The 10,274-nt window shown below is 54.2% G+C and overlaps 1 protein-coding gene and 1 long non-coding RNA gene across 4 annotated transcripts in view; one reads left to right on the forward strand and one right to left on the reverse strand.

The window, feature by feature from the left end:
• Nucleotides 1–7,877, reverse strand: part of LIMD1 (LIM domain containing 1) — a 73,700-nt gene extending 65,823 nt beyond the window's left edge. Inside the window, exons 1-2 of one of the 2 annotated variants that reach the window (XM_060162182.1) lie at nucleotides 7,597–7,877; nucleotides 5,773–7,449 (exon numbers count right to left, since the gene is read on the reverse strand). In XM_060162182.1, the coding sequence (XP_060018165.1) occupies nucleotides 5,773–7,159 (1,387 nt within the window). In that variant the 5' untranslated portion in view covers nucleotides 7,160–7,449; nucleotides 7,597–7,877. Of the gene's footprint in view, nucleotides 1–5,772 lie in introns of both variants that reach the window. The other variant, XM_060162180.1, reaches the window with a different exon arrangement.
• Nucleotides 5,763–10,274, forward strand: part of LOC132527093 (uncharacterized) — an 84,744-nt gene continuing 80,232 nt past the window's right edge. For both annotated transcript variants that reach the window (XR_009542854.1, XR_009542853.1), the window contains exon 1: nucleotides 5,763–6,139. This is a non-coding gene — a long non-coding RNA (uncharacterized LOC132527093). The remainder of the gene's footprint in view (nucleotides 6,140–10,274) is intronic.

Genomic DNA, 10,274 nt, shown 5'->3' on the forward strand with positions numbered 1-10,274 from the left:
GAATAACAGAGTCTGCCTGTGAAGGTTACATACAGGCGCTCAACAGATGTCACTATGGTTAAAATCATGGCCAAGGTCACCAGGAATGGGGTCTTCTCTGCCCGGGACCGGGGATGTGGTGGACACCCAGATCCCTTCGCTGAAGGAGTCTTGGCCCAGCCGCTGGGGGGGGCAGGAGGGAGCCTCACCTGCCAGCGACTCAGAGCCGCCTTGCCCGGTCACCTCCACGCCGGGGTGGAACGCGGGGCGGCCCTGAGGGCTTTTCCAGCTCCCGAGCCCCCTTGGGGTCGGCCCAGGCTTCTCAGGCCCGCACGGCAGCTGGGGTCCTCCCTGCCCACTCCTGCTTCCTCCTCCTCACTCCACAGTTAGGGTCCCAAGAGCACCCTTAGTCAGCCCCCTGCACGCTAGACTCTGTCTCAGAGTCAGCTTCCCGGGAAACCCAGCCTGTGGCAGGTGGTTTATTTGTGTCCTTTTCCTTAGAAAGGGGGGAGATGACCAGCGTGAGGAGGACAGATGGCTACCGTGGAAGAAAAGACGGGTGAGAGTAAACTAACGGCACGAGGGCCTCTTCACTTCCTCTGCAGGGAACACAGTGGTGTGAAAACAACCACACGGTGGGGTGGGAGGCATCTTCTGAGCGCAAGGCCCAGGGAGCTGGAGACCCAACAGTGTTCTCTAAGGAGCAACAAGAGTTTGTTCTTAACTCTTTCCTCAAGGACTGGAAGACACAAAGAGGCCACAGAGGAACATGTGAGAGAAAGAGGGGGAAGAAATGCCTCCCTGGGGCCAAACTGTCCCGAAGCCACAGAGACCTGGCCTTGGAAAGTGCCAGGAGAGTCCTCGGTGATGAGCTAATCAATAACTGGACACTGAGGTGTCTTCAAAGCCAAGTGTCCTCCAGGGTGGTAGCAGGGATTCACAAGCTCTTCCCACAGGTCGAATGCCCAGGAAGGGGTCCAGGTAACAACCCAAATAGCAACTTTGCTTTGCTTCTGGCTAGGATTACATCGACTCCGATGATGACTGTTAGCATTACCCTGATTCTCTCTGCCAAGAGCCCTGTATCAATAGATATTCTTCTATTTAGAAGTAAAATTTCATCCTTATGTAATAAATGTAGCGTGTTGGACAGACTAAATCTTTCAAATAACACCAGATCTAGCGAAGGGAAAGACATCTGCCGACGTGAGCCCCTCAACCAGCCAAGAGCCTCGTACTGTGGATGAGTGGGGAGGCCTCAAAGGGACAGTTTGTCCAAGGTCCCACAGCAGGGCTGGGCCACATACTGACGGCCAGGTGCTCAGAGGAGAGACGTCCTCCTTGGCCACGTGGCCAGTCCCGTTAGAGCGGCTGGAAGCCCAGCTGCCAAAGCAGGTGGGGGCAGGCCCTCTCCTATACGATGGGCAGCGGGGTCCCTGGCATGACCTCTGCGGAGGGCAACTAGGCAACATTTAAGGGCCACAAAGCCCCCAGCCCTGCACCCTACCCCCCGCCCCGCCCCCGGGAATCTGTCACAAAGCTAGGCTTTCACCTTGCAGTTGGCCCTTCTGAGGTCCACCGCGAGGCTGCTTACGTGACCCGGGGCACAGCCACAGAAGGTGACACTGAGCCAACTCAACGCGTGCTGATGCAGAACAACTGCCAAGACGCACTGTTCAGAGGGAAAGAGCAGGTGGGCAGCGGGCCACAGGGAGATGAAGATACACACACTCATCACACGCAGGTGGCCAGCAGGCCACAGGGAGACACACACACACAGACACTCATCACACGCAGGCGGCCAGCAGGCCACAGGGAGACACACACACACATACGCTCATCACACGCAGGTGGGCAGCAGGCCACAGGGAGATACACACACACACGCTCATCACACGCAGGTGGCCAGCAGGCCCACAGGGAGATACACACACACACATACGCTCATCACACGCAGGTGGACAGCAGGCCCACAGGGAGATACACACACACACTCATCACACGCAGGTGGGCAGCAGGCCACAGGGAGACACATATACACTCATCACACGCAGGCGGCCAGCAGGCCCACAGGGAGATACACACACACACACGCTCATCACACGCAGGTGGCCAGCAGGCCCACAGGGAGATACACACACATATACACTCATCACACCAGGATGCTCGGCTAGAAACCGGGGTGAGAAAGAGACTCATTTTTCACGCTATGTGTTTTTGCATCTTTTGAATTTTCTACACATGAATGTAATGCTTAGTCAAAAAATAACTTCAATATGATTCCCTCTATATCAAATATCCAGAATAAGTAAAGCCAGAGAGAGAGAATGTACACTGGTGGCTGCCAGGGGCTGGGAGAGCTGGGGGATTAGGGAGCAGCTGATTTATGGGGGTGGGTTTCCTCTGGGGGTGATAAAAATGTTTCGCAACTAGATAGGGGTGGTGTTTGCACAACACAGCGAACGCGCTAAATGCCACTCATTACTTTTTTTTTTTTTTTTTTTTTTTTTTTTTTTTTGCGGTACGCGGGCCTCTCACTGTCGTGGCCTCTCCCGTTGCGGAGCACAGGCTCCGGACGCGCAGGCTCAGTGGCCATGGCTCACGGGCCCAGCCGCTCTGCGGCATGTGGGATCTTCCCGGACCGGGGCACGAACCCGTGTCCCCTGCATTGGCAGGCGGACTCTCAACCACTGCGCCACCAGGGAAGCCCCACTCATTACTTTTTAAATTAATTCCAAATTAATTAAAATGATTAATTTTATGTTATAGGAAGTTTACCTCAATTAAGGAAAAAACAACCATAAAAATAAATAGATAAATAAAGCAGACATTCACATCTGTGCTTGGGAGGCAGCTGGGCAATGCTGGTTAGAAAAATGGGCAGGGAGCCCCAACTGTGGGGCTCAGACCCCAGCTACACCCAGTCCCCCCTGTGAGACCTGGGATCAATAATCTAACCTCTCTGAGCTTCAGTTTCCAGGTTGGTGAAATGGGCTTCCTAAGATTACATGAGTAAATTAAACAGTGTCTAGCACATTGCCTAGCACAGCCCAGGTCCCGGGGCCTCTGCTCTTGCTGTCTGCCCTGCTGGGAAAGCCCTTTCCCTGAGCAGACTCAGACTCAGGGTTCACCCCCTTGCCTCCTTCAAGCCTAGCTCCAATGCCACCTTCTCGATGGGATCTTCCCTGATCACCTGATTTAAAACCAGAAACCTCCCTGCCACTCCCTGCCCGGAGGCTCCATCCTCTCCTCTTCCTATTTCTCTCCCTCATACTTGCTTATTTATTTTGTTCATCTCCTGTCTCCCTCTACTGCACTGTCTGGTCTGGGGAAGCAGGGGTTTCTGTCCGTCCCATTCATTATGTACCCCATGGCCCAAAGTAGGCACTCAATAAACATGGGCTGAATGAATGGCTAGTGTTAGCCAGTATCTCTGCTCTGAGGCAGTGTATAAACTTGCCTCCCTGAAAAAATAAAACTGCTGTTTTGTTGTTTAATGAGCTTGAATTCAAAATTCAAGATAAATACTGTATTTCATGTGTATGTGGATCAAAACAACAACACAAATGAACAAACACAACAAAACATAAACAGAGTTATAGATCCAAACAGGTGGTTGCCTGAGGGGACAGGGGTAGGGAAGGAAAGAAATAGGTGAGGGAAAGAGGTACACACTTCCAGTTGCAAAACAAATGAGTCATGGGTATGAAATGTACAGTGTGGGGAATATAGTCAATAACTACATAGTATCTTTGTAAGGTGACATATCGTAACTAGCGATCAGTTCGAAATGTATAGAAGTACCGAATCACTGTGTTGTGTAATAGGAACTAACATAGTGTTGGAGGTCAATTATACTTCAAAAACAAACTCATAGAAAACGAGATAAGATTTGTGGCTCCCAGAGGTGGGAGGGGGGTGGAGCGGGAGAGGGGGAATTGAACAAAGGCAGTCAAAGGTATAAACTTCCAGTTATAAGGTATATAAGTACTAGGGGTGTAATGTATAACATGATGAATATAATTAACTCTGCTGTGTGTTCTATATGAAAGTTAAGAGAGTAACTCCTGAGTTCTCATCACAAGGAAAAAGTATTTTTTCCTGTTTCTTTAATTTGTACCTACATGAGATGATGGATGTCCACTAACCTTACTGTGATGATCACTTCATGATGCATGTAACTCAAATCATTATGCTGTACACCTTAAACTAATACAATGCTGTGTCAATTATATCTCAGTAAAACCGGAAGAAAACAATTCAACAACAGTTTGAACTAAAAAACCCAGTTTTTCCAGCCAAGTATTATTCCCAAAGTGGGGGATTTGCAAAGGAGAAGAGATGGTTCACAGTAAGAGGGTGCTACGTGCTCTAAAACATAAACCAGTAAACAGTTCACAGTAAGAGGGTACCCTAAAACATAAGCCAGTAAACAGTCACCCCAACCTCTGACTGCCCAGGGTGGTGTGAGAGCTGTTCCCGCGCGGCTCTCAGGAGAAGCAAGAACACAGTGCTAGCTTGAGTGCCTCGGACCCCACCCCTCCAAGCACCTTGGGACAGAATCACTCACTGACGCAGAATGAGGTAGACGGAAAGGAGCAAGCCGGTCACCCTCCCTGTCCAGGGTCTTCCCGGACCCTGCCTGACAGAGCTGCCACCCCAGCGGCACTCAGCTTCCCACGGTTCACAGGCCTCATGTGGGGAAATCGTGACCTCAGTTGTGCAGAGTTCAAAAATGAAAAAATAAAATAAAAGCAACCCTCAGACTCTTCTAAAAGTAGGCTGTCTTTCTAGTTAGCTCTCCTATGAGACGGCTACATCATTACTCAACAGAAGCATATCACTGCTTTTCTGCTGCCTCCAAGCCCTGTGAGGAGAAAAAAGCTGAAGCTAGCAGTCTCCAAGAGTTTGTGGCTTTAAAAGAGAAGAAAACAAAACTTGCAAGTGGGAGTGAAACCAGCAAGAAGCATCTTCTATCCTCTTGGGAGCCACGACTGTGGGTGTAACCTGGCTGCCAGCTGGAAGCGGGGGCGGGGCGGGGAGGGGTGCTGTTCCTGAGTTAGAAGTTATAAGTTGCCTAATGCACAGGTCTCAAATTTCCCAGAACGTCAGGATCCTGGGCTGGCTTGTGAAAATGCTGATTGCTGGGTCCCACCCCACAGTTTCTGATGCCGTAGGCCTGGGGTGCAGCCTAAGAATCTGCATTTCTAACTAGTTCCCAGGCTAAGGGTCCAAACTACACTTTGTGAACTACCGCTCTAGAACAAAGCCTTCCACGTCAGTGTTTCACCTCCTTCAATTGAACACAGAACCTGCAGGCAGACACGCGCACACACAGGGAGCCACCGAGAGCCCCTGCCCGACCACTGGTCCTCAAACCGTCAGAGCCACCTGGCCCAGCCAGCTACAGATGGAACACTCACGGGGTACCTGGACCTGAGAAGCCCATTCAAGTCCTGCCTGAGCCGGTCACTGAGAGAGGCTCTAAGTCACCCCCAAAACCTTTGAAATCCAAAATCACAGCATTTCCCTTTTTGGGGAGCAGTCATGAGTAATCCTGCCCTTCGCACATGGGTAACACCCAGCTGCAAGATCCGCTTTCTGCCTAGGGATACTTTCAAGTTTCTTTTCAAGTTTCAGAAGAAGCAGCTGAAAGAGGAACACACACACACACACAAAGGCAGGCCACTCAAGGAGAGCTACAGCATCCCTGGTGGGGGGCACTTCCCCCAAATGCCCCAATGCAGGGGCCCCATCACCCACTATGGGCAATCACACCGGTCTCTCACTCACCAAAGTAATCGGCCTTCGGGTGAGCATCCATCTCACGCTCCAGACGTTGGGTGAGGGCTTCTAACTTCAATTCGGCAGCCGTGGGTCCAAGCTCAGGGCCCGGGAGGAGGGTCTGGCAAGGCAGCCTCACCCTGGGGGAACCGGGGCTCTCTGGGAGCACAGGCCCCAGGCTGCCATCAGAGGACCAGCCAGAGGGACTTTCTTTACAAGATAACTCAGGCAAGGTAGACATCACTGGATGGACAAGGCTGAGCTTGGGACCAACGCCAGGGTCTGTACAGCCAGGCTTGGGACCCGGCCCAGGGACTGCACCCAGCTGCATATTGTCCATGCTGGCTGGCGAGGATGAAGGGGCAGAGCTAGAAAGGTAAGATTTGGGGCCATCCTGGAACCAGGGTTGAGGGTCCACAGTGGGTTTGGGCATCATGCCTGAAACCTCACTCCCTACCCCCGAGTTTGTTCTTGGAAGAGGTCCCTGACTGGAGCGGTTCAGGGCCAGGGGCGCTGAGAAAGAAGGGGTCCTGGGCTGAGCAGGTCTCGGTAGGGCCCCGTTCTCTGGGCCTGGGGAAGGGAGGCCAGGGCTCACTCGCTGGGAGGAGGCGGTGGTCCAAAGAGCAGCTGGCTTCTCACTGCTGTGGCCACCAACACCACCATCCTGGCTGCTCTGCAATGACCTGCTGGAGCTCGGGGAAAGCTGCTGCTGGTATAGGTGATGGGCCCTGGAGGGTGTGGACAGTGGCAGGCCACTCCCTGGCGTGCCAGACCACCCACTTCCTACACCCAGCCTGATGCTGGGGGACACTGCTGGTTCATCGCCCCAGTTGGGGCTTGCCAAAAAGAGGTTGTCATAATAGTCTCCGTGGGTGAGGCAGGAAGGATCCTCACAGGGGCCCAGCCGATGGAAAGCAGACATCTCAGAACTCGCCACGCTCTCCTTGGATCCACAGTCCTGGCTGCCTTGCCTTGCGCCACGGACACACAGCTTGGCCCTCTGTTCCTGGGGTGGGGACAAGGGCTGCCCAGCTGCAATGGTTGTGGCTGTCCCAGGGGCCACTGTCGAGGCAGCGAGAGGAGGCTTCGCAGCACCATCCCCCGTCACCTTGCTGCCCCCATCAGCTTCCCGGTGGGCCTGTGGGCCCAGGCGGCCCCCACCGTTCACGGGACCTCGGCTGCCCCTGGGCAGGGTCTCCTCCTGCAGGAGCTGGTGCGGCTGGTGCAGGTGGATTTTGGCCATCTTGGTGGCAAACACCCTGCGTGTTTCCTCAAACTCCGGGTTGTTGCTTGCACCCTTGTCCACTCGGAAGAGTCCATCCTTGGAGGCCTCATACATGTTCAGGTCCTCAATGAATTTACTGGCCTCCAGGCCCAGGTCGTCATACTTATCCATGTTGCTGACAAGTGTCCGGGCCTAGCCTAGATGCTGGGTATTGAGTGTGTGGAGGTGGGCCGGTGGAGGTGCTGGCGAAGGGCAGAGACTCACGTCCAGCCCAGGACAGGTAAAGCCTTCCACCTGCCCAGCATGAGAGTCATGACCCCAGGCCTTAGAGTCCAGCCGAGGGTAAGGCCTCAAAGTCACTTGGACCAAGTTTGCTTCCAATTCCCTTTCCTCTCGGAGATGTCCACGTGGAGGGTAGCTGGTGGCACTTCGCTGTACGAGCTGGCTGTGAGTTCTTTTCGCTGTTTCAAATCATAAAAGGAAAAAGAAATAAGGGGGGGGGGGGAATCACATCCTCCTTAAGCAACCAAACTCGGAAACCCACAACAAGGCAGCAGCCGCTGGACGGGGTTAAGTCGCCCAGAGCGAAGAGCGCAGAGGCCGCCTACCCGCCGGGCCGGAGCAAAGGCGCGGCGGCGGGAGGCGCTGGAACGTCCCGGGCGCTCGGTCCTCCGCTGCTTCCCCTGGTGGCGCGGAGCTCCGATCCTGGCCGGCGCGGAGAGGGATCAGGGTCCGGGGCACAGGGGCCGGCCGGGCCCCGGCAGGAAGTTCACGGCAGCCGGGCGGGCGGCCTATTGTCCGATGGCGGCGGTGGCTGGGCGCGCGCGGACCGGAGGGCGGCGGGACGCGGAAGTGAGCGCGCCGGACGCCGTCCCTGCAGCTCGGTCGCCAGCCGGGCACGTCGCGGGCCTGCGAAGAGGCGGAGGCGGAGGAGGAGGCCGAGGGGCGGGGGCGCCGGCGAGGGGCGGGGTCGGCGCGCGCAGAGGCTGGCGCCCCTGGTTAGGCCCGCGCCCGACCGGTCTGGGGAAGCTGGAGGTGTGTCCCGCGCGTCTCTTCCAGCGCTCGAGCCCGGTGATGGCGCCGAGTTCCCCGCCGCCACTGCCGCCCCCTGAGAAGCCTGGCCCAGCTCCGGTCTTCGGGCAGGGCTGGGCGGGGGCCACTCCGTGGAGACGGCTGGCAGGCGGCCTGGACAGCTTGCGTGGAGACGAGACGGGCCGCTTGGAGTTTGCGGGAGTCTGGAGGGCGCGCGCTCCTCTCCCCACCGTGCCTCAGTTTCCCGGGTGGGAAGCCAGCCCCTTGTGCCGCCTCTGCCCCAGCCGTACCCTCCCCCCTACACGGGGATGCAGGATTGGCGACCCAGGGTGTCACCCGTGGGCTGGCCCAAGTCCTCCTAGACAGGTAAAGAGACTGAGGCACCGAGGGGGAAGTGTCCAAGATTCCATCGTGACCAGCAAAGCGCGGATGCGAGCCCAAGTCCTCTGAAAGGGTTAAAAGTCATGTTGTTGCCCGGAGCGCGCTTATTTGAAGTCCTCTGTGCGGCAATAAAAACACGTGCCCTGGTGGCTCGTTATTCACGAGGAGACTCCTGACCCCCCCCCCCCAATAGATCCACGCGACTCTGAGGGCGCCGGGCCTGACTCCTGGGCGCCCTCGCATGGCCCAGCACTCCCTGCACCACCTCCGAGGAGACCCTGGAGAGGTTTCATTTCCTGAACAGCAGCCAGCGTGATCCCAAGGCAAATACCAGACCAGTCACTTCCCTGCTTAAACCCTCAATGCTTAGCCCGCATTTGGATTGAAATCGGCCCAGTACCACGGCCTTCCTGTCCTGGCGGGCCCTGCTTCCACCCCCTCCCCCTTCCGGATTTGGGGGTCTTCCTTCCCTGCCTGCTAGCTGCAGGAGCTTCCTGGTGTCTACCGAGAGCTCATCCTCACTGTCACTGCCAAAATCACCTCCTCCTAGAGCCCTTCTTTTTCGGCACCCTCTTTATTTCCTGATCAGTTCTGATGACTATTTATATTTGTTTACCTGTTTACATGTGGGTTTTTTGGTGGTTGGTTGGTTTTCCACCCCATTAGACCATATCTGTATGTCCAGTATATGTATGTTGTAGAACCTAATGGTTGAATAAGTGAATTAGTGAATCTGTTTGCCAGGGTTGTAACAAGGAACAAAAAATGTAATACACATGACAGCGCTTTGTACTCTGTAAATCCAAAGTGTGGTTCGCGGGCCAGTAGACTGGAATCACCAGGGAGCTTGCTGAAAACGCAAAATCTCACAGCCCTGCCTTCCCCGCCCCCATCCTATGGAACCAGAATCTGCATTTTTAACAAGATTCCTAAATGGTTTGCACAGTAAAGTTTGAGAAGCACTACTCTAAAGAACTATACTAGAATGAGGTATTTATATTTTTAAAATATCTTTTTTTATCTGCAAAAGTAATACACGTTTATAATAACAACTTTGAACAATACAGAGATACATCAACTTTTAAGAGTTGCCCACAATCCCCTTGTACAGAGGCAATCACTGTTAAACAGCCCTTAGGTATTCAGTAATACTTGTTATTTAATAACTGGATTTACTCATAACCTACCTGAGTGATTTGCTTGTGAAATTTCTAGAACACTGGTTTTCAAAGTATGGTCCCAGAACCAGCAGCAGCAGCATCGCCTGGAACTGGTCTATATCAGTGGTTCCCAAACTGCAACGCGCATCAGAATTCCTTAGGGAGCTTATTCAACGCTGGTTGCTGGGACCTACCCCCAGAGTTTCTGATTCAGCAGCTCTGGGGTGGAGACTAAGAATCTGCATCTCTAACAAGTTCCCAGGTGATGCTGTTGCTGCTGGGACCACACTTGAGAACCACTGGTCTAGAGTCCCAAGTCCTGAGCTTCCTAGAAGCACTGTGGCAATGACCCTTGATGCCCAGAGGGGTGAGGACATCTATCAAAGTGGAAGGCTGTGGCCCACTTTGCCTGACCCTCAGTATTGGGGAAGGAGCTAACGAAGCACTGGGAACATGCAGCCACCCCCCTGCAAAGTCTAGCAAGCCCAGAGCCAGCTTCCTGTGTGCTCAGTTATAATAACTGGGACCCTGGTACAAGAGCCATAAACACCAGCCAGCACCTCTTTAGAATCAGTCTTCTCTTTTCATCCTAGCTTGGCAGCTGCCAGGGCCCACCATCCTTGGTCCCCTTCTAAGCCCCCATACCCCCATTTTGGCTTGCCTGGAACGCTCAGAGTTGTGGACTTTACTCCCCACTCCCACTGCAATTCTAG

This window comes from Lagenorhynchus albirostris, chromosome 10, assembly GCF_949774975.1.
Source record: "Lagenorhynchus albirostris chromosome 10, mLagAlb1.1, whole genome shotgun sequence".
NCBI classification, from domain to species: Eukaryota; Metazoa; Chordata; class Mammalia; order Artiodactyla; family Delphinidae; genus Lagenorhynchus; species Lagenorhynchus albirostris.